This window comes from Bos mutus, chromosome 11 (genome assembly GCF_027580195.1).
Source record: "Bos mutus isolate GX-2022 chromosome 11, NWIPB_WYAK_1.1, whole genome shotgun sequence".
NCBI classification, from domain to species: Eukaryota; Metazoa; Chordata; class Mammalia; order Artiodactyla; family Bovidae; genus Bos; species Bos mutus.
In genome coordinates, this window is record NC_091627.1 from 7,424,155 (window position 1) to 7,451,552 (window position 27,398).

At 55.1% G+C, this 27,398-nt stretch overlaps 1 protein-coding gene across 3 annotated transcripts; it reads right to left on the reverse strand.

The window, feature by feature from the left end:
• Positions 1 to 871: 871 nt before the first annotated feature.
• Positions 872 to 26,523, reverse strand: MIGA2 (mitoguardin 2). Of its 3 annotated transcripts, none has more exons than XM_070378865.1 (16): positions 26,324 to 26,523; positions 21,083 to 21,319; positions 20,028 to 20,238; positions 18,726 to 18,838; positions 17,701 to 17,818; positions 17,186 to 17,322; positions 11,293 to 11,410; positions 10,170 to 10,270; positions 9,290 to 9,405; positions 8,053 to 8,125; positions 7,813 to 7,899; positions 5,206 to 5,304; positions 4,844 to 4,978; positions 4,027 to 4,080; positions 2,959 to 3,075; positions 872 to 2,689 (listed from the first exon to the last, which is right to left on the reverse strand). In XM_070378865.1, exons 2-16 carry the CDS (start codon positions 21,176 to 21,178, stop codon positions 2,483 to 2,485), a joined length of 1,782 nt encoding a protein of 593 aa, XP_070234966.1. In that variant the 5' UTR covers positions 21,179 to 21,319; positions 26,324 to 26,523; the 3' UTR covers positions 872 to 2,482. The 3 variants fall into 3 exon arrangements, with proteins under 3 accessions (XP_070234966.1, XP_005908841.1, XP_070234965.1); XM_005908779.3 differs by lacking the exon at positions 26,324 to 26,523 and adding an exon at positions 25,769 to 25,910; XM_070378864.1 differs by lacking the exon at positions 26,324 to 26,523 and adding an exon at positions 25,478 to 25,744.
• Between the last annotated feature and the right edge of the window lie 875 nt (positions 26,524 to 27,398).

Here is a 27,398-nt window from a genome sequence, read left to right on the forward strand (position 1 = left end):
CAGTCTGAAAATATTACATGGAAAATTCCAGAAATAAATAATTCATAAGTTTTAAAATGCACACCGTTCCGTGCAGTGTGATAAAATCTCGTGCTATCTCGAGCCATCCTGCTCCGTTGCCATCTGGATGCGAATCATCCTTCTGTCTGGCGCACCCATGCTGTCTACCCTACCTGCCTTTTAGTCACTTAACAGCCCTCTGCATTATCAGAATGACTGTCACAGCATCACAGTGCTTGTGTTTGAGCCACTCTGTTTTACTAAATAGTGGTCCCCAAGCACAAAAGTTGGAGGGGGAAATGGCCACCCACTCTAGTATTCTTGCCTGGAAAAGCCCATGGACAGAGGAGCCTCCCAGGCTACAGTCTATGGGTCGCAAAGGGTTGGACACGACTGAGTTAATGACATAACATATAATATAGGTACGTACATAGGAAGAAACAGTATATATGGGATTCAGTATTATCCATGGTTTCAGACATCCACCGCGGTCTTAGAATGTGTCCCCTGCCCAAAAGAGGGGACTACTGTACTTTTGAAATAATCAATGCGAATGTCCGGCTACCCGAGAACTTCAGATTTACAGTGACCGAGGGGCTGGGTCTGCAGTCCCTGCCAGGTCCAACGGCCGTAACTTAGAGACAGGGCCTCCGAGGCTGAGACCAGCGGTCTTACCTAGATGCTGCCAGAGCGGGACTCACACCCAGGCTGCCCAGCCACATCTGTGGCATTGCACTGGCCCCTCCCTGCCAAGGGCCAAATGGCCTTGCCAGGCCTCCTCTGCCCTCCTGGAGCCTCCCCGGACCCGCATCCCAAAGAGCAGGCCCCCCAGGAAGCAATGGCCACACATGCACGGCGACGCTGGAAGGAAATCATTTAAATCATTTATTTGACTCGAGTCGATGTGCACAGGCCCTACCGTACAAAAGTGGGAAGCTGCAACAAATCAAGTGCCAGACGCAGTGCATGGACATGTAAACACAGACAAGGTGAAAATGCCACTTCTGGGTGACCGGGGAGCAAATCAGAGCAGCCAGGGCCTAGGCCCAACACATTCACAGCGCGGGCGGGGGGAGTGCAAATGAGCGGAATGTTAGCATGGAGGGGCCTCCCCGTCCTTCCCACCCAGAGGGAGGCAGCTAAGACCTCAGACACGTGGGTTTGGAGCCAGAAGCATAGTTAGTGCACAGTGGTCCCTGCAGTCTGGGGGGCGGGAGTAGGCTCACAGAAGATGGGTCCTCTCCTGCCCTGCCTCCCATCCCACCCCGGGTACCCCTTTGCCATTCAAAGGAGGGCGCCCCCGGGACTAAGGAGCCAGTCCCAACTCCAGAGTGTGGAAAAACAGGAGTCTGTGTCTCTTGGAGGCATCCCCCTGCCCTCCAACCCTGCCTGGAAAGGGGCGGACCTCAAAATAAAGTGTTAAGGCAATAAATGAAACACCTGTTTCCTCAGGTGCAAACAGCACAAGGGGAACGAGTCTGCGGGCAGACAGAAACCCGGCGACGTGGGGACTGATGCCCGCAGCCTTTGGCAGCGGGCTTTGCACTGCTCCTCGGTTTGTGCGTCAAGTTGAAGGCTGAGGGCCCGGTGAGTTTCCTGTCCTGATGCCGGTCCAGCCGCCTGCATCCTCTGACCATCCCCTGCCCCACGGCTCCTCAGCCCCTCACTCTCAGGGACCGAAATAACCCCAGTCAGAGCCTCCAGCCCAGCGCCTAGCACCAGCCAGAGAGTCCCGGGCTCACAGAGGGCAGGGCGGAGGGTGACCAGCCCCACCTCCTCCATCTTTGGTGGTGGCAGAGGTGGGAGGAGAAACAACAGTCTTCGGGAGGGCCAGGGAAGGGCAGAGGACAGCGTCCTGCTCCAGTGCTTGGGTTTCTCAAGGGCCTGATCCCCGTCCAGACGTGAGCCCAAGCGGGCCCACCTCGGGATGGCCCAGGCCTGATGCCCACCAAGGTGCCCCCAGCCGCAGCCTTCACCCCTGGAGCTGTTCTTTCGGGTGGCGGCAGGCCGTGAGCACTGGCCAGGTCCATGCCTGGACCTGACACTGGCCGGCCCGGGCTCCTTCACCACAGAGCCCTGCCACCCTCTCTTTCATCTCCACCCTCCGAGCCCCCCTGGGAGGCGGGAGGTGTTGGGGACCCACACCCTGGGCATCCCATGTCCGCCTGATTCTTCCTCTCTGGCCCCCTGGCCACCAGTCCAGCCTCTGCTTCCCCAGGCCCAACTGAGGGCGGGTCAGGTGGACCCCTCGGGGCTCCCTCCATCTCCAAGGAAGTCTGCCCTCCACCTCCGGGCCCTGGGGATTCCCAGATGATGGAGGCAAGGTCAGGGGCAAGTAAGTGCCCTTGGCCACCACGGCCTGGGCTATGCCACTGCTGATGGCCAGACACCCGGGCCTCCCACGCCAACCCAAAGGCCTCTCTCTGGCGTCCCCCACGTGAAGGCAGCCCAGGCAGCCACCATCCTGGGCCCATAGCAGCCACTACTGCAGTGCCTCCAGGGGCCCGTTCTCCCGGGGCAGCACGCCGTTGAGGCCAATGCTGCTGGCCGCTGGCACCCCCAGGTAGCCGAGCAGGATCTCGCTGCGGCGCCGGGACAGCTGGAGGATGTCCTCAGCCAGCGCCGGCACGGATGTGTAGCGCACGTTGTCCAGGTCGAACATGTCGGTCAGGTACTGCACAATCTGGTGCTGGGGGACATGGCTGGCATCAGGCTGGGCCAGGGCCCCTGCCCCCCACCAAGCTGGGGTTCTCCAGACCACCCAAAGCCGCTCCCCTGACCCCCCGCCCCAGGGGGACCCCAACTCAGCCCCTTCTGTCCCCCGTTCCTGCCCTCCTGGGGCTTCCTGTGGACCCACCCGGGGCCAGGTCCCCAGTGGAAGGGGCAGGCACCCTGCCCAGACCCTTCTCCAGACACAGAGCCAGGCAGGCAGCTGCAGACGCCAAGTTCCCTGTTTACCTTAAAGAAAGCACAGACTTCAGAGAGCTGAGGCTTGGGTCCAAGGAAGCCAAAGGCTAGGACAGGGCTAACGTGCTCCGATACGGAGTAGAAATGGGAGATGAAGCCATCAGGCACCTGTTGGGGGGGCGGGCGTGGGGCAGCAAGGCTAAGGGCTGGGACCCGGGCAGGGAGAGGCAGCCAGGCCCTGGGGTCATATTAAGAGCTGGGGCTTCAGAGGCATGTCCGGCTCATTCATGTCCTTGCTGGGTGATGTTGGGTGAGTGACTGGGGCTTTCTTTTGTAATTAAAAAAAATTTTTTATTTTAAATTTAGCAGCACTACACAGCTTGCAGGATCTTAGTTCCCTGACCAAGGATGGAACCCAGACCCAGCAGTGAAAGCATCAAGTCCTAATCACTGGACTGCCAGGGAAGTGCCCCCAAAACCGGGGCTTTCAGAGCCCTGGTTTTTGCCTCCGCAGCATAGGGGCCACCTCAGGGTGGTGGGGAGGGCTGCCGGAGGAGGGGCCCGGGGTAGGCTCAGTGCAGGAAGTGCCCAGGGCACGTGGCGGTGGCAGCTGGTATCAGCTGGGCGGCAGAGCTGGGCTGGCAGGGGGGGAACAGTGGGTGGCAGCCCAGATAGGCGGCTGGTCGCCACCTGGGAGCGCAGATAACGCGGCCCTTGGGGTGGGAGGGGGGCTCAGCCTGCTCCAGGGTGCCCTGCCCCGACCCTGACGCCAGCAGCACCTCGCGGGCCCTGCCTCCCTCCAAAGAGGCCCTCTCCTCGCTTCTGATTCCCCCTCATCACCTCCCGACCGCCTGCTCTGTGCTGGGCCCTGGGTGGGAAGACAAAGCAGATCTCTGTGGGCCTTTGAGGCCCTTCCGGTCAAGGGGGAGGTCACGGCAGGATGGGTGACCCGTGCTGTGACAAAGGCCAAAAGCTGCAGCCCACCCTACCCTGTCCCACCCCCAGACCCGGGTCTATCACACACCAAAGGGAGGGTCACCTGAGCCATGCTCCACACCCAAGGCCCACCAGCCCCTGCGTAGCTGCTCTCAAGAGGCCCCTCACCATCAGCTCACTCACCATCAGCAGCCTCCTCTTGGCTTTCAGGACCGACCAGCAGGCAGTGGCCAGGGCCTAAATTAAAGAGGGCACCCCCCCGGGGGGTGGGGTCAGACCAACAGGCCAGGCCTGCAGCTGCTACTCACCCCCAGCTGGGACCAAGCCTTTGCCCTAGCTCACCCACCCTAAGCAGGGAGATGGGGACAGCTGTCTGAGGTCTGCCTTTTCCCTGCCCTCAATTAGGAGTCAGGCACACCTAAAGCTGAATCTTGACTCCAACCCTTACAGGGTGAGAAGCCAGCAATCTTCTGGGCCTCAGATTCCTCTGTAAGATGGCCCTAACCAAGTATCCCTGCCTCGCTCAGTCATTGTGGCGATCCACGGTTACTGCCTATCAATGCCCAGCCCCACCCCTCTCCAGATCACCCCATGCCACCAGCACATCTTGCCCGCCAGGGGCCCTGTGCTCAAGGCTTTCTTGCTGTTCCTCCTTTATTTTTTGGATATTTTAACTTGACTGAACGCATTCGAATGGAATAGAATTAATGGCAGCCGAGAATGAGTAGAATTGTTGGAGCGAAACTACAAGGCAGGAGGAAAACGCAGGCCCAGCCGCTCTACGAGGGTGAAACGAGAGCAAGGGGGGCTCCCCTGGAAAGTTCTCCAGGGCGGGCTCTGGGGTGCCCAGCGGCTAGCAGCCTGCCCCAGGGCGGGCTGCTCCGTGATGAGTAGGGAGCCAGCCCAGGGGCCCAACGCCAGGGATGGAGGGACGTGGGGTCCAGGCAACACATGTGGGGTCATGTGTGCGCGTGCCTGGGGGTGGGGGGCGGCCACCCACCGTCTCCTTGAAGCTGTCTGACAGCCAGCGGTTCCTCAGGACGGCGAGCACCGAGGACGGGGGGTTCTCCAGGTCCTCGAAGGCGTCCATGAGGATAAAATCCAGCACGATGTCAAAGAAGCTCATGCACACCACCTACAGGGCCAGGCGGTGCTCTGAGGCTGGAGTGGGTGCGGTGTGCAGAGGCCACCCTCCTGGCAGCCCAGGCCTGGGGCAGGGCGGGAACGGGGGCTTCCAGCAGCAGTAGAGCCATCTCAGAGCCTCGGAATCAAGGCTGAGCTCCAGGGGGCACCTCCACCCCGCTCAAGGAGCTCAGGTGGGGAGACCCCAGGACACCAAGGCTCAGCACAACAGCGACTCACCCCTCGGCCCTCCAGCTCCAGCCGCGTGGTGGCCCAGGTCTCCGGCCGCAGGGCATAGCTCAGCATCTCCTCGTAGCTCTCCAGGAAGCCTTTGGGGCTCTACGGGGAGAAGCAGAGCCTGTTTTGGCCGTGGCCCCAAGACCCTGTTGGACTTGATCCACAGGGGCGGGTTGGCCTGTGGATGGGGGACACTCCAAGGCCAGACCAAGGCCAATGCCTGAGCAGCCGTCACAGAGAGAGTGAGGCTCTGCAGGGCCCAGGGTGTGTCCGGGAGAGAGGCAACGCCAGGCTGCCCAGCAGCATCTCACACCAGCTTGTTACCAGGAACCGACCACCTTTCAGAAGGTGCGCACCGGCTACGGAAGGAACTCACTTTAGAGAGGATGCGTGAGGGTGTGAGGTCGGGCCCGCCGCCAAAGGGGCCAATCTCCATGACCATCGGCCTCCCTGTGAAACGGAGAAGCTGCAGCTTTTCTCGGGGAGTCGGTGAGCTGGTTCATGTGATGCCACCAGGCAGTAAATAGTGTATAGGACTCCGGCTGCTGCCAGGCGCACAGACGGTCAGCACCCAGGAGGAAGTCTTCACTCTCTGGGACTGAGAGGCCTAGCGGGGGCTGACGATGCAGTTTGTGGACACGGATGTCATTTACGGACTTAGAAAGTGAGCATGTGCCAGGGCTGACCTAATACGGATCAACTAATTTAATTCACACAGCCCTGTAAGAGACTGGCCAACATTGTGTCCACTTTACAGATATGAATCCTGAGGCTTCAGATCAGGGATGTGCCCAAGAGCTAGGCAGGACAAGCTGACACATGCCAGCACAAGCAGGGTGACGGCACTTATAAGAACCGCAGGCAGAGGGGTCATTGGAGGGATGTTCACCAAAATGTGAACAGAGTGGGGCTGGAGACAATTTTTTCCCTTCTTTTTGCATCGTCTTAGTTTTGTCTTCAATGAGTGTGTGAATCGTTTTTACACTTTTTTTTTTTGCCATGCCTCAAGACTTGTGGGATCTTAATTCCCTGACCGGGGACTGAACCCAGGCCACATCAGTGAAAGAAAGGCTGGAATTCTAACCACAGAAGGAAATGGCAGCCCACTCGTGTTCTTGCCTGGAGAATCCCAGGGACGGGGGAGCCTGGTGGGCCGCCATCTATGGGGTCACACAGAGTCAGACACGACTGAAGTGACGTAGCATAGCATAGGCAACCAGGGAACTCCCATTTTTATCATCTTTTTTTAAACTACTTTGGTGAAGCTGTTTTTATTTTTTAAGATGTATTTATTTTTGGCTGTGCTGGGCCTTGTTGCTGCACACGGGCTTTCTCTAGTTGTAGCAAGTGGCAGGCTCCAGGCACGTGGGCTTCAGGAGTTGTGGCTCGCAAGTTCTAGAGTGCTGGCTCAGTACGTATATGGCTCATAGGCCTAGCTGCTCCACAGCATGGGGGGATCTTCCCAGACCAGGTATCCAACCTGTGTCCCCAGCACTGGCAGGCAGATTCTTAACCACTAGACCACCAGTGAAGCCCAATTTCCATTACGTTTTAAAGAAGATCTGCTAGAAAGTATACAGGCTATGGCTTCACTTTCCCAATCCTCAGTTTCCTTGCATGTAAAAGTTAACCACGAAGATGAAGATGAGGGCTGGCCCTCGCTGACACTTTCTATGGTCACTGACCTCAGCCAGTGACATCCCCAAGACACGCCCATTTAGACACAAGGGGACTCAGGCTTGGAGAGGCTTCATGTGTGGCCACAGGCACAGTAAGGAGGCAGGCTGATTCCACAACTTCAGAGCCTGGGTGTGCACAGGGCCAGTGTCTTCCCAAATGGAGGCCAGCCCATCTCTGCTGCCTGGAAAAACGTGGCAGGGCTGTCAGTTACCTCTCAGTTCAGAGCTGGGCACAGGCCCTGGCGCTCAGGAGCTCGGCAAGATTTCTTAATCAAAATTAAGCCAAGTGGGACTTCCCTGGTGGTCCTGTGGCTAAGACTCTGCGCTTCCAATGCAGGAGGTGCAGGTTCGATTCCTGGTCAGGGAACTGAGGATCCCACATGCCACTACTAAGACTCAGTGCCGTCAAATAAATACATTTGAAAAAAAAAAAGCAATACCCGTATTTTTCAAAATTAGAATGGGGAAAAAAAAAACTTTCCCTGCTCTCCCATGGCTTGCAGGATGAAGTCAGAGCTTATCAGCTTGATTTTAGATTGAGTTCTTTTTTTTTTTTTGAACAGGACTAAATAAAAGTTTAGAAGAAGAAGGCAATGGCACCCCACTCCAGTACTCTTGCCTGGAAAATCCCATGGACGGAGGAGCCTGGTGGGCTGCAGTCCATGGGGTCGCTAAGAGTCGGACACGACTGAGCGACTTCCTTTCACTTTTCACTTTCATGCACTGGAGAAGGAAATGGCAACCCACTCCAGTGTTCTTGCCTGGAGAATCCCAGGGACGGGGGAGCCTGGCATGCTGCCATCTATGGGGTCGCACAGAGCTGGACACGACTTAAGCGACTTAGCAGCAGCAGCAGCAAATAAAACTTAGAAAGATAAAATAAGGGACGGGGGAATAAAAGCTGAAAAGAGAGCCCTGTCCCCCCCACTACCTTCTCAGCCTTGGTCATCAGGCCGGTCACCATCTGCCGGCCGACCTCCCCGAAGAAAAGCTGGTGACTCTTGTCTTCCAGGAGGCCCTAAGGAGTGAGGAGGAAGGGGGTGAGCTACCCGGCTGGCGGTCCCCCAGAGCCACAGACAGAGCAGTACCATGGGCTGGGCAGATGGTCCACCTGCTCAGAGGAGCCTGACCCCAGCCCCAGCCTCCCCAGGCTCCCGTGGACCACACCCACCTCGAAAGCCTGCCGCACACAATGCAGCTTGGCTAGAAAGTCCTGGTCGCTGTAGCAGCCCAGCAGCTCTGTCCTAAGGGGAAGCACAAAGTTGCACCACCTGGGACCCCGCCAGCGACACCCTCGTGGGGTCAGGGTGGAGCCCCGGGTGGCCTTGCCTGGGCCTGGCAGTGTGACCTCGGGCAGGGGGCAGGTCCCCTCTGGGCCTCAGCTTCCCCAGAACCAGAGGAAGAGGCTGGTAGGATGCTCTCTGAGGATGGGCTTCCTCAACGGCACTCGGCGCCACTGGACAGTGTGGTCACTGGGGGTCAGGCTGACCTTGGCCTTCTTTAGGCTCCAACCAGCAAAGGACCCTCTCGAGCAAAGGACCAAAATGGCCCAATCTCCCCCAAGGCCAGGGCAGGGCTTTCTGGGGCAGCCAGAGGCATCCTGGTCTGAGCCCTTTATCCGAATCCTCAGGCCTTCAACTCGGGTCTTCTGGCCATTTTCAGGGAACTTTAAACACAGACATGTAAATCTAGGAGTCATGACCATCATACAGAATAATGAGCTTAAGACGGATAAGAGCCTTCAGATAAACCACAGAGGAGACTGAGGCTAAGAGGGTCAGGAGACTTGTCCAGGGCCACATGCTACGAAGTGGCAAGGCTGGAGAGAGCCCAGATCTGTCTGTCCTCCAAGCCTGGCTTCTGGACCGCTCCTTAAGGGAGTCTATCAGAACGCAGGGCTTAGAGGGCACTTCCCTGGTGGTCCAGGGGTTAAGAATCCACCTTCTAGTGCAGGAGATGCAGGTTCGATCCCTGGTCAGGGAACTAAGATCCCACGTGCTGCAGGACAACGAAGCCTGCGTGCCACAACTACTGAAGCCCGTGCTTCACAACAAAAGCTCCTGAGCCACAGAGAACATAGGGCTTCCGTGTGAGACACACGGGGCAGTGCCCACCGTGCTTCTGTGACTGGACACATCTGAGAACTTGGAACTAGTATGAATGACTGTTATTTTAATTACTTGTATTAATTAGTTATTGTGATCACTAACTCCACACCCGCCTGTCTTGTACCAGGGCCATCCAAGGGCCTTCCAAGGGCCTTCCAAGACTGGGCAGGAGCCCTGGCAAGCCCTTAGCCTGGCTCAGCTGGGCCCTCACCAAGCACTCACTGCTGGATTCCCCAGCCTCCTCTAGGAGAACAGTGTCCCCCGCCCACCCCCCACCTGCCTCCTTCCTCCTGTGCTCACCTGAGGGTCCGGCAGGGGACTTTGCCCTCCTTTACCAGTTGCAGGGCCTCCTCGTAGGCGGCAGCGGGCCTGGAGAGTGGGATTGGGTAATCTCCGACCTGCAGGGACTCAAAGAGCTGGGGGGGCGGGGCACGTGGAAGCCTGTGTCAGCCGCATGAGTGTAGGGGAGGGTGCCTGCCTGGGGAACTTCCGGCAGGGGACGCCCTAGGGTCCAAGCTCTCTGAGGGGATGTCAGCAGGAACCCTGGCCAAGGGCAGAGGCCGGATCGCAGTCCCCTCCTGCTCAGCGTCCCCACCACCAGGTGCCTTTCCCACCAGCTCAGTGCAGCCGCGCAGTTGTGTCCAGCTTTCTGCAACCCCATGGACTGCAGCACACCAGGCCTCCCTGTCCATCACCAACTCCCGGAGTTTACTGAGACTCATGTCCATCAAGTCAGTGATGCCATCCACCCATTTCATCCTCTGTCATCCCCTTCTCCTCCTTTCCCATGGGGACCTTTCCCATAGGGACCATCTCTTGGACACAGGCCCATGTCCTCCCATCCCAGGGGAGGACAGCCACCTGGTACACGTGGCCATGGCAGGAAACTAACGCCAAGCCACGAGCACGAGGCCTGGAGAAGGGAGAGGCCGGCATGGCTGCAGCCGCTGGGGTCAGGGACCCCTGCCCTCACTCACGGGACCTACAGCTCCTGCTTTCCCAGGCTTCCCTGTCCCAGCTGAAGAGTCCCCGGGGAGGAACACTTGGCGACTGCCAGATTCTGTTCCCACCAGAGGAAATGCCTTCACTTTCCCACGACCCATCGCTGGCCCCCAGCAGAGCCGACAGGGGCCCCCTGGCCTTCACCCCCTCCCCGAAGCCATCCCCCCGCCTGCATCACCTCGGTGGCGGAGAAGAAGGAATCTTCCGAGGTCAGGCTGTCCCCATCGTCCGCCCGCAGACGCAGTGATCCCTCCGTCAGGGGCAGCATGAGGGTCCGCTCTGGGCAGGGCAGGAAGAGGGGGACTGAGCTGAGATCCTGAGCTCCCCGGGCCGGGATGTACACGGACACCAAGCCTCCCAACACCCGATCCCAGGAAGACGATGTTGCTGGTCGCCAAGCTTCCGGTTTTCTCAGTATGCCAGGGGCCCTGCCGCAGCCGCACTGCCGGACCCTGAGGCCTGTGGGTCCTGAGCTCTGAGTGCAGGCTGTGCTACATGGCCCCGAACAAGTAACCTCCCCCTGCCAAGCTGACACTTAGCCTCCGATACCAAAGGGCCACTCATTCTGCACTGCCGTTCCCACCTGCTCGAGGGCAAGGGGGTCTGGACCCTCAAGGGGGCTTATGAACGATCTGTTGAACAAATAAGCAGAGGCTTCAGCCTTGAGGCCCCACCAGCCTTTTCTGCCATGAGAGGAGGCCAGGGGAAGCAAGACTGCTGCTCTGACGGGGACGGGCAATGGCGAACGTGTCACCCTAGCCTGCCCTTGCTGGGCCCGTGTCGCCCCTGGTAGAGCTGGATACCCCGACACTCAGGAGTCCTGTAAGCCCCCTGCAGGCTGATGGCACCCAAGGCAGGGCCACGGTGGGGCACAGTCACCGTACAGGCTCTGGCACGCAGCAGGCACTAGAATGCTATGGCTGCCCCGCTGAGTAACTTCACTCCCTCTCGGCGATGTCACACCTCCTGACCTCAATGGTGCGGGCACGTGTGCTCTCCGCCATGTGGCCTGCTATGGGCTTATCTCACGGGAGCCACCCCTCCACCCACCCAACAGCCCAGGAGAGGGCTTGAACCAAGGCCCGGAACAGCCGCTGGGGTGGGCGGGGGGAGATGTGGACACAGCAGTGCCAAAGCCTGTTCCCAAGGGGATGGGGGCAAAGCACACCGGCCAGAGACTCCCAAGGCCTCGTCCCAGCTCTGTTCCCACCTGTGTGGCCTCGGTCTCCCCATCCCTGCAGTGGGCCCCTGATGGGATGAGGTCCTGGGCCCCAGGGACCCTGCACCCAACCCCTGCTCACCCAAGTCCAGCAGCATGCTGTCGGCCGGGAAGGTGGACCCGAACTCCTCCTGCAGGTGGTAGGCCCGGTGCAGCAGCGACTCCAGCTTCTCCGCAAACTCCTTCCGCTGGGACTCCGGCTGCAGGTAAAGCAAGAAAGGTCAACCCGGGCCCTCGAAGCTCCCCCACACCAACGGCCCCTTCTTTCACCATGATGGGGCCCCAGCCCCTAGGGAAAGCAGTGGAGGTGGGGAGGGGGGCATTTCTGAGGCCCAGCAGTGAGTGCAGGTCTGGACTGAACAGCCCTATGCAGGAGCCACTGGCCAAACATGGCCAGTCCACTGACACGGGTGATAAGGTAAATGCACACCGATTTCACACACTTCGCATCCGCCCCCAAAAAATCCCCCAAGAATACAAGAATGTTAAATACCTCTGTGATTTTTCATCTTGATCATGGGTTGAGATGATAATATTTGGGGTGTACTAGATTATAGAAAATGTATTATTAAAAGTCATTTGATTCATTTCCTTTTGCTTTTTAACGTGGTCTCTGGGAAGTTTTAAATGAGATACGTGGCTTCCGATTGAACAGCACCGCTCTAGACCCGATCAGACCTGGTCCAGACCCCAACACCATCAGTTCTGAGCTGTGTGACCTTGAGTAAATAATTCCCCCTCTTGAGCCTCGGTTTCCGTATCTGTCAACTGAGGTAAGAGAACCTACTTCTTTGGATGTCAGGGAAAACATGCATAAGGCATATAAGTATTCCCCGAAAGATGGGCCCATGGCGAAGGCCAGTCAGTGTTGGCCATTATAACCAGAGAGCAGCTAGGAGCCCAGAAAAAGCTGGCTTCCACCCCACTGCTGCTGTGACCTGCGTGTACCTGGGGGCTTCGCACCTGTGGCACCACAGCCTATGCCTCCTCGCTGCCCCTGGCCTCCAGGCCGGGTTGTGGGAGGAAGTGCTTGCTTGACCCCTGGAGCTTCTGGGCTGAGGGGCCAGACACAGGCAGGCCTGAGTCTGTTTTCCACAGAGGCTGCCATATCTGCAAGTGCATGTAACCAGACCCTGGGGAGGGGACGGGGCCAACTAGGGCCTCAGGCCACTGGGGACAAAGAGCCGGAAGTACTCAGAGGGGGGGCAGTAACATGGAAACCACTGCCTTTCCCTGAGCGCTAGGGTGGACCGGCACCCCGCTGGTCAGCCTCAGGGCCTCCTTCAGGCAGGGGTTACCATGACCCCATTTCACCAGGAAAACTCAAGGAGGTTCCGGGGCAGGCTCACCCAGCTGGAACCTGGCAGAGCCCGTGGGGCCCCAGACCCTCTGGCCGTCTTGCTCAGTAACTCCACTCAGCGTGGCAAGCAGGGCCTCGTAGCTTCGGCATAGATCTCTCTTTGGGAAGTCGCAGTGGCTTAGAGAATGGTGTCTCACATATGACACAGACGACCAAAGAACACAACAGATACACTGGACTACATCCAGATTCAAAACCTCTGTGCTTGAGGACACCATCAAGAAAGTGAAAACACAGGAGGTTTCCTGGGGGTCCGGTGGTCAGGAGTTGGTGCTTCCCACTGCCAGGCCGGGGGTTCAACCCCCAACCCGTGAGGGAACGAAGATCCTGCGAACAACGAGGCGCCGCCAGGTTTAGAAAAAGAAAAGAGGGTGAAAAACAACAACCCAAAGAACGAGAGAAAATATCGACAAATCACACATCTGACAAGGGATCTGCATCCAGAAAGTGTAAAAGAACACTTAGAATGCAATAATAAAAGGACGAGCAACCGAAGTCAAAATAAGGCGCAGGATCTGAGCAGACATCGCTTCAAATAAGGTATACATAAGGCCGATAAGCACGTGAAAAGCAGCTCAACATCGTTAGCATCAGGGAAACAAATCAAAACCGGGTCAGAGTCAGATAACAAGTGCTGGTGAGGGCGTGGAGGCGCGGGAACTCTCAGGCACTGCCGCTGGGCATGTAACACAATACAGCTGCATTGGGAATCCGAGGTGGCACGGCGGTGAGGAGGCCGCCTGCCAAGGCAGGAGACGCAAAAGATGCAGGTTCCATCCCAGGGTCGGGAAGATCCCCTGGAGAAGGAAATGGCAACCCACTCCAGCTTTCTGGCCTGGGAAATCCTAAGGACACAGGAGCCTGGCGGGTTATAATCCATGGGGTTGAAAAGAGCTGGACATGACTGAGCGCAGTCACACACAGCTGCTTTGGAAAACTGCTTGGCAGTTCCTCAAGATGTTAAACACAGAGTTATATTGTGACCCAGCAATTCCAGTCTGAAGTATATACCCAAGCATTTACTTAGCACGTGCCGCCAGGCTCCTTCCCTCAGAACTACACACAGCATCTCAGCATCGAGTCACTGTAACTTTGAACTGTGTCTGTAAAGACGCTTTTTAATAACATATATATATATATGTATATGAAGTGAAAGTAAAAGTCACTCGGTCGTGTCCAACTCTTTGCGACCACATGGATTACACAGTCCATAGAATTCTCCAGGCCAGAATACTAGAGTGGGTAGCCTTTCCCTTCTCCGGGGGATCTTCCCAACCCAGGGATCGAACCCAGGTCTCGCACAATGCAGGCGGAGTCTTTACCAGCTGAGCTACCAGGGAAGCCCGATACATATAAATATTGGGCTACACTGGGTCTTAGCTGTGGCACACGGGATCTTTCAGTCGCAGCATGTTAACTCTCAGTGGCGGCATATGGGATCTAGTTCCCTGACCAGGGATAGAACCCAGGCCCCCTGCACTGGGAGTGCAGAGTCTTAGCCACTGGCCCACCAGGGAAGTTCCTGTAAGCACCTGGGCTTTATCTCAATCAATTCTGTACATCTCTTAGGAAGATGTGTCTAAAGGGGACTCATCACTTCTTTGCTTGACATCATTTTAGCTTAACAAAGGTTTCCTAGGAAGGCTCTATTTTCAGATAATGGGGGAAACATACATGAAAGCCACTGTACGGTCGAATTCAGTGAACGGTATGGTATGTGAACTCTATTTCAATAGTTATTTAAAAAACATCGTAGCCTAGTGAAATGCTTAGAAGGATACCAAGTAGTTATGTCTGGATGAAAGATAACAGGCGTCAATGACACTGATGACAGAGGTGATTTGTTGGGCACCGGCTACGGGCCAGGATCCTGGGGCTGGTACACTGAGGGCCTCTGCCCGTGGCACACAGCTGGGAGCTGTCTGGTCAGAGACTGGGCTCCTTTTTATCCTCTTTTTTCTCTTTCTGTAGTTTTTTTACTACTCTATTAGAGAACATTTCATTGCTTTCACAGTGAGAAAAATAAGAAAAGGTCTATAAATTTCAGATGTAGTATTAGCAAGGAGAAGGTAATAGCAGCCCACTCCAGTACTCTTGCCTGGAAAATCCCATGGATGGAGGAGCCTGGTAGGCTGCAGTCCATGGGGTCGCTAAGAGTCGGACACGGCTGAGCGACTTCACTCTCACTTTTCACTTTCAAGCATTGGAGAAGGAAATGGCAACCCACTCCAGTATTCTTGCCTGGAGAATCCCAGGGATGGGGGAGCCTGGTGGGCTGCCGTCTCTGGGGTCACACAGAGTCGGACACGACTGAAGCAACTTAGCAGCAGCAGCAGTTATTAGCAACAAGGACAATTTTGGAAACAAAGCTGCCTCCCTTCTCCTGCCCTCACTCACCGGCAGGCACCACTGTCCTCCCACAAGCAGAGGGGACCTGGTGCAGTCGTGCCACGGGCTCTGAAGCCTTGTCACCTATGACCCAGGCATCCAGAGCCCACAACTACAGCCATCAGGTCTGTGTGACAGGCCTCGGAGAGTGAAAGTCCCAGCTGGGGTGGAGGGCACGCACACCTCCAACTTGGTACCCTCTGTCCAAGAAGGTTCTCACCCTGTACTGCAAACTCTGTTCCCCAGGCTCGCCTGCCAACTGCCTGTCATCCCACGAAGGCACAGGTGGAGGAAGCGAGGAGAAACCGGGGGGCGGAATGGGGGTGGGTGAGAAGCTCTCTCCTCCTCTTCATGCCTCACATCACATCCCTGCACCCCACTCCCTGCTAGCCAGCCCTCTCTGTGGTGTGAGCCCCCTCGAGTCCCAGGGTCCCTCAGTCATGCAAGCAATTCCCTGGGTTAAGCCCCCTTCTTCTTCAACACGTGAAGTTGTTCCCACATCCTGGCTGGATCCCTCCCCAAAGGGGAGGCCTCCACTTTGACCTCACTCCAGTAGGGGCGAACACTGATGTTTTGTTTTGTTCTTTAATACAGAAAAGTACAGGGACTTCCCTGGCGGTCAGGTAGGTGGTTAGGACTCCAAGCTTCCCCTGCGGGAGCCGCAGGTTCAATCCCTGGTCCAGGAACTAGGATCCCACATGCCATAAATAAATTAAAAAATTAAATACAGGAAAAGTATCAAGACTAAAACAGCAACAACCCAGCATGCTAACACCTGTACAAACCCGCCCTTAGGCTTGTGCTTGAAATAAGGAAAATCAAAATAGTAGAGAAAGGTACAGAAAAGTCCAAGGAAAGTCTTTTCCTCCTTTCCCTGCAGACCCTCATGAAAGATCTCTGTGAACAGGCTTCCTGTGCATCTGTTCAAAAGGTAATAAAAGTGCACAGATACAGCAGTAGCTACCAACAGGCATACACAGGCATGGATGTACGCCTTTATCTAAAATATACACACAAGCAGAAATTAGCACGATGTTTTAAGTCAACTATACATCAATTTAAAAAACACAGAATATTAAAAAGAAATAAATGTACACACGGGTCATGAATCACTCTTACACACCTGTAACTTACGTGATATTGCACAGCAACTACATCTCAGTAGAAAAAAATGTGTGCACGGGTCACTATGCACATTCTGTATCTTGGGTTTTTTTTTTCCACTTAATAAAATACAGTGGACAGAGCAACCTATCAGCCCACAGAGCTTTTTTTCTACCCTTTAATAAAGGCTGGCTAGTATTTCAGATTCCTCCTGGTGGGCATTTAGTTTCCACTTTTTCATGTGTTTTAACTATTACAAAACAATGCCTCTTCAGTGAACATTCATCTGAAGACATGTATTTGTCGTGCTTTTCACACACAAAAATTTGTTTCGGCCACACTGCGTGGGCTTATGGGATCACAGTTCCCTGATCAGGGATCAAACCCGCACCCCCTGCAATGAAGGGCAGAGGCTTAACCACTGGACCACCAGGGAAGTCCCTCACAAACTTTTTTTATTTTAGGTTTTTTAACTTTATTTCTCTTTTCTGATATTGAGATAGTCACTTAGAGAACACCTGTTGTTGTTATTGCTTAGTCGCTAAGTCATGTCTGACCCTTTTAGGACCCCCTGGACTGTAGCCCACCAGGCTCCTCTGTCCATGGGATTCTCCAGGCAAGAATAGTGGAGTGGGTTGCCATTTCCTTCTGCAGGGGATCTGTCCGACCCAGGGATCAAACCTGCGTCTCCTGTATTGGCAGGCGGGTTCTTCACCACTGAGCTACCAGGGAAGCCCGACAGAAAATTTGATCAAACTGTGATAAAAAAATGTATGAAGAAAAGATAAGACAAAGCTGTGTGACCCACTCACCTATGAACACGGCTAGTTCCTTCCGGCCCGTCAAGAGCACGTATGTTTCCTATATGGTCAGGATCAAGTTGTAATCACAGTGTGGTTTACTGACTATCAAGTGGCAGGGTGCGCTAATGCACATGACCTGAGTGTTCTTACTTGGCTCATCAACACTCTGGTCAAGGGGAGCACTCCCATCCAGGAGGACGTGACAGGCTGGCAGAAGGCGGGGCTGCTAGACGCCTCCCGAGTGCAGCCGCCCCGCCAGCTACGCTACCAGCCGTCTCTGAGGTTGGGGGGTGGAAAAGACCCAGGGAAGGACCACCTACCTCGGACAGCGCCTCTGAAGCTGTCTCAGGGTTCCGGAGGCCGTCCCCTGGGGTGGGGGTGCTACCGCTGTCCCCCCTCTGCCCCACACTCAGCGCCTGCTCCCATTTCTGCAGGGCCTCCTCGAACAGCTCCATGCCTGAGCGTGGGTCGGGGAGATGGGGAAAAGGAGTCAGGTCCCCAGTGGGGAGAGCGGCCAGGCCCCTCATCATGTCGTTCCAGAGCAGGGGTCAGAAGAGCCAGGCGGCAGGAGGGCCCTGAAGGACGGGAAAGGGCAGGACCACGTAGACTGGTCCTGATCCCTTTTTTTTAGGCTGTCCCGCTTGTGGGGCTTCATGCAGACCAGACTTGTTCCTGGAGATGCTCTTTGGTCCAGAAACCATAGAAGTGGGAGGTCTGGGATGGGGTGAGGGTTGCAGTTAGCACCTGGAGAACCCAGACTCCTGGGAGGGAGCCGCTCCCCCACTACCCTACCCTGGCAGCCGAGGGGAGCCGAGGCTGGCCCCCCGGCCCGCACCTTGCATGTAGAGGCTCTCAGCGTTGCCGTCGGCGGTGGTCACAGACTCCTCTATCCCTCTGGTCTCCCACGGTCCCGAGCACGCAGCCGTGGGGCTGGATGAGTTCACCACCACCATCTGGGAGCCAAGCAAGGCAAAAACTCCAGAATAAAGAGTGAGGCCTTCCCAGACCCCAAGCAGGACCCCTGAGCCTCCCCACCAACCCCCTTGCCTGACCACACACCCTCTCCCATACCATCCCTGAAACCAGCCCCCCACCACAGAGGCCGAGCGCGCAGCACAGCACTTCCACCAACTTCAAGAGCCTGAGGACAGGTCATAGATATGGCCAAAGCAGGAAAAATACAGAGGCCAACACCCAGCCCAGGAACCTGCCGCCTCCTCCGAAAGCCGCCCCGAGCCCTGCTCCCGAGCAGCAGGACCACTCCCCGTTCCAGGGCTCCACCATAAAGGGGACCGGGAGGACTCAAGGAGCACCTGTTACCCATGGGCCAGCAGGACCGGGCTCTCACCCACGCCTCTGTCCCTCACGAGCAGCCATCTGCCTGCCAGGCTGTGACGAGAGCCAGCTCTTGTTGGCACCTGGGTCCCCAGGGTCGTGGCCTGCTCAGAGGTGGGGCTCAGTACTCGCTGGATGATATTAATAACTAGATGAGTGAATGAGCCAAAAGCTGTTCCCCAAGAGAAAATAAACTCCTCTTTGTCTTATTTATCTCTATATCCTCAGTGCCTGGTAGTCCCTGGCAAAAAAACCAGTGTTGCTCAATGTCTGATGAATGAATGAGTGAACTTTCGTGGGGAAGTATCACACCGCCTTTCTTCCACACTTGTCCACCTGTCCCTCACCAATGCCCGGCACACACTGGTCACTAACGATCTCAGAAAGCCTTCACGGATGGATGAGTGAGTGAACAAATGAATAAATGGATGGAACCTCTTCTCCCATCTTCCTACCAGCCCATAAGCCCCCTGAGGGCAGAGACAGGAGCTCCAGGGCTGTTGACAGGCACCCTGGTACCCTTACCGAGGCCAGGCTGTGGGAGGAGCCTGAGTGCTTGCTGGGCTCAATGGAGGAGATGCCGCTCAGGGTGTCGTTGCTCTTGCTACTGGGGCTCTGGACCCTCCGGTTGGAGTAGCCTGTGAGGAACAGGAGGGCAGAGGTCACGCTGGCTTCCCACCCAGCCTCTTTGCATGGGCCACTCACGGCTCTGCACCCCTCTTCCCTTCCTTGTCATCTGGGAGTCTGTCCTGACCTTCTGTGTCAGACAGCAGAGCACCCCCAGGGCATGCCCCTAGCAGCAGAGGGCCGGGCCCTGGCCCACTCTCCTGCTCACATCCGTATCCTGGGAACTGGGCATGGGACCTGGCCCAGAGTGGGGCCTGGATTTGCTGGGTTAAGCTTGAGAAAGAGGCTCAGCCACCGCCCCCCTCCTGACTCAGTTTTCCCCGTATTGTTGATTGACTCATCTGGAATTCTCCTTCCAAAAAGATTTGAGGCACCAGCTTTTTAAAATACACAGGGTTTTTGTTTTATTTTTAGGTGAGAAAAACAGGGAAAGCAAACTAAGGTGGAACCAGAGATGGTAGGCAAACGAGATGAAAAGATGAAACTTTCCTTTTGCCAAGATAATTCACGATGAAAAGTCTTTGTCTTGCAAGGAGGTTTTGCTTCTGAAAACAGGTTTCTCCCAAGACAAGAGAGCCTGTGAGGCCTCCTTGCCTTGGAAAGCAACCTGTATGTGGCAAACGCTGGGTTGCTGGGTTACAAGATTAACCGGACCATAAGAGGCTTTTAGAGCCACACCAGCAAACGCAGAACAGACCAGTGGCTGCCAGGAGCTGGGGGAAGGGGAGACAGGCTACCTACCGAGGGCCCTGGGGGTTTGTAGAGCAGCAGCTCTTGACTGTGGCTGGACTGTATGACTATAAGCGTTTGTCAAAACTCATAGAACTGTTTGCTAAAAAAGGCGAATCTTACTACATGCCAAGTAAAAAAGCGGGAGATGGTGAGATGACCATATGGCTCAGGGACCACAGGGCCGTTCCTGTTTCTGAGGCAGGGGACTTCCCTCGCTGGACGGAAGAGATGCGCCCCACCAGCCCACTCTGGACCGACACTCCCAGAGGGTCCTCAGATAAGGAGAACCATCGCTTCCAATGACACGTGCATCCGGCCACATGACCCAGCAAATCCTCAGAATGACCTGCTTCACAGATGAGGGGACTCGGCTTGGAGACAGCATGTCACTGGCCCAAGATCTCAGCTAACAGGAGCCCGGCTGAGACTCGACTTCAGGTTCACCCTTCCTCATCACCTCACACCTACCTTTCTTCACCGACGGGACCTTCCTGGCCATGAGGATGGGGAGGGGCACTGTGCCCAGATGCTCGCCTCCCATCTCGGGCCCGACCTGCTTCTTCTTCCGCCGTCGCCTCTTCAGCTGGTGGGCGGCCAGGGCCAAGGCCACAGTCCCCAGGGCCGTGGCAAAGAGGACCTTCCGCAGGCCTGGTGTCAACCGCAGCTGGGAGAAGGCAGACTGTGGGAGAAGAGGGGGGCTGCCGGTTACATCTCCCTGGGAGAGCTGCCCTGGGGAGCCCAGCGAAGACTTCAGGCCCCCGGGGGATATTTCTTGACCAGGCATGTTGGAGAGGCAGCCACCCCCTGCGGGGGGGACCTGGCCTCTGAAACCCAGATCACAGAGATGTAAATGAGGGGGGTTGGGGAGGGCAAAATACAAGGCCAAGGAGATGGTGTCCCCAACACCATCGGTCAGGATTCTACCAGCTGCGGTGACAGCACCTCTGCAGGTGCCACGTCAGGACTGCACCTGTGTTACCTGTCCGAATGCCCGTCATTTTCCAGGTGAGGTATCCGAGGCTCACACACCTTAGGACACGGGCTTAAGGTGACAGAGAGGCAGAAACCGAACCCAGGTCTGCCGACCCTACTTCTCAACTCCTCAAGGACAATGATATTCAATTCAGTCAGTGGTCCATCAGTACGCTCCCCTGCCCCACCCCTCACTCTGCCTGCTGGACAGGGAGCCCCTCATGAGGCTGCACCCCACAGGGCAGAGCTTTAGGGAGGGTCAGGAGGCCTGGTTAGCCACAGACTTTTAAAGCTGGCAGGGAGGGCCTGATCGACCCCTGGTATAGACAGAGAAACTGAGATTAAAAGTCCACAGAGACCCGGGGTGGAGACTGGGCTTGGGACTCCAGACTCCTAACTCAGTCCTTCTTACTCTGCTCAAAGAGGATGGCCTGGGACAACAATTACGAGGGCCCAGTCTTTCTGGATGCTGAAGGACCCTGGGATGAGTGGCTCAGTGTTTCAGGGACCAGTGGGGTAAAGGGCGGGACCACAACTGCCCCGATCTTTACCTGCCCGAACGTCGTGTAAAGGAACACAGGGATCTCAGCCACTGTCATGGCCAGGGCCTGTATCATGGACATGCCCTCGGTCCGCCGGAACGCCATGGCAGGATCAGCGGCCCGGGTGAGAGCCCTCGGGGGTGAAAGCTTCCAAGAACGTCTTCAACGGGTTGCTGGCTGGGTCCCGGGTACCATCCACGCCCCAAAAGAACAGGGACGCACAGACCAGAAGGTCCCTGCACAGAGCTGAGAGACAGATGACCAAGTCAGCCACAGGGCGTGCCATGTGAGAAAGAGAAATGCACACAAGAGTGCTCTGGGGGACGAGGTGGCAGCAAAGCCCACATGTGGAATGTGAGGCTGGAACCAGGCCCCAGCCTTTTGCATTGGCTAGCAGGAAGACACCCAAGCGCCCCACAGACCCTCTGCCCACCTTGAGCCCTGGGACCAGGAGGCAGTGTCTGGCACCCTGGCCCCAGTGCGGACCCAGAGCTTGGAGGATTGAGAGGTCGCTCTCAAACCTGAGGCTTTAAATCACACTGACTCAAACTTTTTAAACCCATGGCCAGTGGGCTAAACAGAAATCTTAGGCCTCCAAGGGTCAAGTCCCTGACTGAGAATCATTACATCTTTTCTACCTCCCACAAAACCAAGAATGTTGAACTTCCTATGGACTGTATTATGAAAACAGTAGGGTTTTTCCTCAAATAATAATAGCTACTATGCATTATGTGGGTATTTTGTGCTGCATTCCTTACATCAGTTCAGTTCAGTTCAGTCGCTCAGTCGTGTCCGACTCTTCGCGACCTCATGAATCGCAGCACGCCAGGCCTCCCTGTCCATCACCAACTCCCGGAGTTCACTCAGATTCACGTCCATCGAGTCAGTGATGCCATCCAGCCATCTCATACTCTGTCGTCCCCTTCTCCTCCTGCCCCCAATCCCTCCCAGCATCAGAGTCTTTTCCAGTGAGTCAACTCTTTGCATGAGGTGGCCAAAGTACTGGAGTTTCAGCTTCAGCATCATTCTCTGCAAAGAAATCCCAGGGCTGATCTCCTTCAGAAAGGACTGGTTGGATCTCCTTGCAGTCCAAGGGACTCTCAAGAGTCTTCTCCAACACCACACTTCAAAAGCATCAATTCTTCGCCACTCAGCCTTCTTCACAGTCCAACGCTCACATCCATACATGACCACAGGAAAAACCATAGCCTTGACTAGACGGACCTTTGTTGGCAAAGGAATGTCTCTGCTTTTGAATATGCTATCTAGGTTGGTCATAACTTTCCTTCCAAGGAGTAAGCGTCTTTTAATTTCATGGCTGCAGTCACCATCTGCAGTGATTTTGGAGCCCAAAAAAATAAAGTCTGACACCGTTTCCACGTTTCCCCATCTATTTCCCATGAAGTGATGGGACCAGAGGCCGTGATCTTTGTTTTCTGAATGTTGAGCTTTAAGCCAACTTTTTCACTCTCCACTTTCATTTTCATCAAGAGGCTTTTTAGTTCCTCTTCACTTTCTGCCATAAGGGTGGTGTCATCTGCATATCTGAGGTTATTGATATTTCTCCCGGCAATCTTGATTCCAGCTTGTGTTTCTTCCAGTCCAGCGTTTCTCATGATGTACTCTGCATATAAGTTAAATAAGCAGGGTGATAATATACAGCCTTGATGTACTCCTTTTCCTATTTGGAACCAGTCTGTTGTTCCATGTCCAGTTCTAACTGTTGCTTCCTGACCTGCATACAGATTTCTCAAGAGGCAGGTCAGGTGGTCTGGTATTCCCAACTCTTTCAGAATTTTCCACAGTCTATTGTGATCCACACAGTCAAAGGCTTTGGCATAATCAATAAAGCACAAATAGATGTTTTTCTGGAACTCTCTTGCTTTTTCCATGATCCAGCGGATGTTGGCAATTTGATCTCTGGTTCCTCTGCCTTTTCTAAAACCAGCTTGAACATCAGGAAGTTCACAGTTCATGTATTGCTGAAGCCTGGCTTGGAGAATTTTGAGCATTACTTTACTACCGTGTGAGATGAGTGCAATTGTGTGGTAGTTTGAGCATTCTTTGGCATTGCCTTTCTTTGGGATTGGAATGAAAACTGACCTTTTCCAGTCCTGTGGCCACTGCTGAGTTTTCCAAATTTGCTTGCATATTGAGTGCAGCACTTTCACAGCATCATCTTTCAGAATTTGAAATAGCTCAACTGGAATTCCATCACCTCCACTAGCTTTGTTTGTAGTGATGCTTTCTAAGGCCCACTTGACTTCACATTCCAGGATGTCTGGCTCTAGGTAAGTGATCATACCATCATGATTATATTGGTCGTGAAGATCTTTTTTGTACAATTCTTCTGTGTATTCTTGCCACCTCTTCTTAATATCTTCTGCTTCTGTTGGGTCCATACCATTTCTGTCCTTTATCGAGCCCATCTTTGCATGAAATGTCCCCTTGGTATCTCTAATTTGCTTGAAGAGATCTCTAGTCTTTCCCATTCTGTTGCATTCCTTACATACATCAATCATTTCACTGAATCATTATAAATCTGCGAAGTAGACGGGCTCTTTTTCCCATCAGTTCAGTTCAGTTCAGTCACTCAGTCGTGTTCGACTCTTTGTGACCACATGGACTGCAGCACACCAGGCCTCCCTGTCCATCACCAACTCCTGGAGTTTACTCAAACTCATGTCCATTGAGTTGGTGATGCCATCCAACTATTTCCCATACCCTCTGCCAATTTCCAACAAGGAAACTGAGGCTCAGACAGGCCAAGTCAGGAGTCCAAAGTCACTGGTACCAGATGGCTGGTACCAGACGGAGTCGGGACGTGGGTCAAGATCTCTTGGACTTTAGACCCCACGCTCAACACAACCCTTTTGCCAAATCTGACATGGAGCAGGAAGTGGAAGTCCTGGAAGAACCACAGACCAGAAAGGCAACTTTCCCCTGGGGCCTTCTGAGATAACTCACGGCCCCATTCCAAGGCCAGCAAATAAGTGGCTTGAACACATATAAGCCAGTCCCCAAGATCCTGCAGAGAACTCCCCAACCCAGCACCACCAAGGCCAAGTGTGCCTTCAAGGTCTCCTGGGACTTCAAACAGAAGGAATACAACAGCCAGACAGACCCTGTCTACTTGGGATGGCTGCCAAAGTCACTGGACTAGCACAAGAAACAGTTTATCCCCAGTGAGTGGGAAGGATGAATGATCCTATCAGTTAGCTCCGGGTGTGTGTGTGTGTGTGTGTGTAAGGGGGGCAGCTCCGGGGGTGTGTGTGTGTGTGTGTGTGTGTAAGGGGGGCAGGCAGGCCTGAGGAAACTGACATCGTCAAGGGTAGGGGACATCCTGCCAGGAGGCTACAAACTGAGCTACATGACCTCCAGTGGTCAGGGCCCAGGTTAATATCACAAGCCACCTCTCTCACCCCTCAAACTTGCCCCAAGCCTCAGAACGAGGGGAGATAAGAACATCAGAGGATCAGCAGCTACTATTTCCCAGGCACTTACTTTAACAGGTTAGGCTTGGAACAGTCTCTCCATATGCGGTTTTGAGTCTAGTCACTCAGAACCCTCAAAGCTGTGCTGTTTATCTCAGTGATGGTGAAACTGTGGCCCCAGAAAATAATCAACCCGACCGAGGTCACTGAGTAAAATGGCGAAGCTGGGATATGACCACAGCTTTGGGGGATCCCAAGGCCTAGCATTTACCTGCAGGAAAGTCAAGAACAGCCTCTGCTGCCCCGTCTGAGGAAGAGTGTCAGGTAAGGACACCGGTCCCAAGACAGCTTCTCTTTCAGGGATGGATTCAGATCCAGCCCAACCATACTCCATCTATCCATTCCCCTGGCATAACCCAGGGCCGAAGGAGAGAAGCCTCCACCTCGTCTCTGTGATGACAAGACCACAGCAATGTCTCCACCACGTGGATACTCCTAATGCCTTCCCCACCTGGGCAAGTCACCTCTCCTTCCTTGTAACCTTGGGCTGGAGTCTCCTCATTCCCATTCCACCCCCATGCCGGCACTTACAACCTCTCAGCGTGGATGCCCAGGCTTTCAATCTCAGGCACCTCCTTCCCTGCCCTGAACCACCCCGTAACTGACTCTAGCCTGAGCACCCTTTATTCCGCCTTGACCCCAGCAATGTTCCCGGCCCAAGTGCTCCTCTGAGCGACCCCCCTGCCCAGTCTTCGCTCATTCCACCCTGGCAGGATCCGACCAGCACTGAGCACTCCTTACAATATCCCCTTCCTTAGAATCCGTCCATCCCGGACAATTCCTTCCGCATCCCCTGGTCAAGGCCCCTCCTCTCTTGCCCCGACCCCCGGAATATCCTCTAGGGTTGTCCAGGTGCCCCATTGCCGCCGCCCCCGGTCCGCGCACCGGCTCCTTCTATCCCAGTACTTGCCTTGTTCGGGTCCAGGACCTGCGCCCCTGCTCCAATCTCTGCAGTGTTCCAGGCCCGGGCATCTTTCCACGGACCGAGTACCTTCTTCTGTTCCACCTCTTGCGCCGCTCACGGCCCGAGCACCTGCTCTTTCCCAACCTGGGCCCTTCTAGTCTGGCTGAGCCGGGACACCTGCGACCCCTACTCAGTTCCCCACGTAGGCACGGCTCCCGCCCGCTGCAAGCCTCAGTCCCGAACCCTGCCGCGCCGCCCGCCAACCCCGCGGATTCAGCCCGGACCGCCGCCACTCACCCAAGATCCCATAGCTGCGGAAGGGCAGCGTCTCCTTCCCCGGTGCCCGCGCAACCAACCTCGGGGCCGCCGGGGGCGTGGTCTCACGCTGGGCAAACCTTCTTTTGGCCAATGAGCGTCGCCGATCTCCTCTGCACCGCCCCGGCCTCTGGGCAATTGGGCGGGTCACGTGACAACATTACCTCCACCTCTCCTCTCCCTCTGTTCCGCCCCCTAAGTGTGGTTGAGGCGCGGAAGTAATTTTTTTTTCTATCCTGTGATTGGCCATCGGAATTAGATTGACCCGGTTGGCTAAGTGCGGGCGGGGCCACCCTTAAAGGGATAAGGGGGAACAATCAAGTTTCGAAAGGGTTTTAAAGAAAGAACCGGCGGCGGTCTGAGCCCTTTATATTTAGTTCCTCTGCCGCCTCGGTCCCTACCCAGACAAGTCCTTCCCGCTCTTCGAGCGCCCTCTTTCCAATGCAACTGCCTCTGAAACTTCCTACAGCATCCTTCTGAGCACTTGCCATTCTCCTTTTTTGGGAGCTGTTTGCAAAAGTGCCACGCCTCCCTTACCAGACAGAAGTCGTTTCCCTGAGAGTTGGTTCGGTTCTGAGCTCCCAGCTGTGCTTTGTGCTGAGCACTGGTTTGGTATCATGCCGATCTGAGTTGGAATCAAGTTCTGTCACATCAGCTCTCTGGATTTATTCAGTTTCAGGGCGTTAGTCGCTCAGTCGTGTCCGGTTCTTTGCGACCCCATGCATGGACTGTAGCCCGCCAGCCTCCTCCATCTATGGAATTTTCCAGGCAACAATATAAGAATGACTCAGTTTCAGTTCAGTTCATTTCAGTCGCTCAGTCGTGTCCGACTCTTTGCGACCCCATGAATCGCAGCTCGCCAGGCCTCCCTGTCTATCACCAACCCCTGGAGTTTACTCAAACTCACGTCCATCCGTCGAGTTGGTGATGCCATCCAGCCATCTCATCCTCTGTCGTCCCCTTCTCCTCCCGCCCCCAATCCCTCCCAGCATCAGGGTCTTTTCCAGTGAGTCAGCTCTTCGCATGAGGTGGCCAAAGTACTGGAGCTTCAGCTTTGGTTTACTCCGTTTACTCCTCTCTAAAATGGGAGTGGAACTCCTGCTTTGCCTGAGTAACAGGGCTTTGGTGCCGATAGTAAGGAAACTGGCAGTCCTTTCATAACCAGAGAACCGGACAGGTCTAAGTTTTTAAAATGTAATTATCAGTAAGGTTACATTCTTGCCTTCACTCAACAATGAATACTTCTGTGTGACAGCCCTTTGGCTGGCCTTGATAGTTGTAGACAAGATACATATAGTTAAGATAATTACAATCTTTTGTGGTTTTGTTCCAATGGTGGAAACGCAGGAATCCAGGTGAAAGACTCCAGGAAGAAAGTGACATCCAAACAGAAACCTAAGGATGACTAGGAATTAGCTGGGCAGAGAGAAGAGGGAGGAATATTCAGGAACAGCTTGGACTGTGATCCAGAGGCAAGAGCAAACCTGGCATCTCTGACTAAGGGTGGCAGAGAGAGGGCAGAGTGGCAGCTGATGAGCCAAGGAAGTGGTAGCCAGAGCAAAGGAGAGCAGGCTCCACCACTGGACTGCCTGCATCTGGGGCCAAATCCACT

Coding starts and splice junctions, on each gene's coding strand:
- MIGA2 (XM_070378865.1), bottom strand. CDS start 21,178: ATGGCGTTCCGGCGGACCGAGGGCATGTCCATGATACAGGCCCTGGCC. Junction 9,406..10,169: donor CCTTCTTCTCCGCCACCGAG/GTGATGCAGGCG, acceptor CCGCCCCCCCAG/CTCTTTGAGTCCCTGCAGGT. Junction 4,979..5,205: donor TGGAGCTGGAGGGCCGAGGG/GTGAGTCGCTGT, acceptor CTGGCCCTGTAG/GTGGTGTGCATGAGCTTCTT.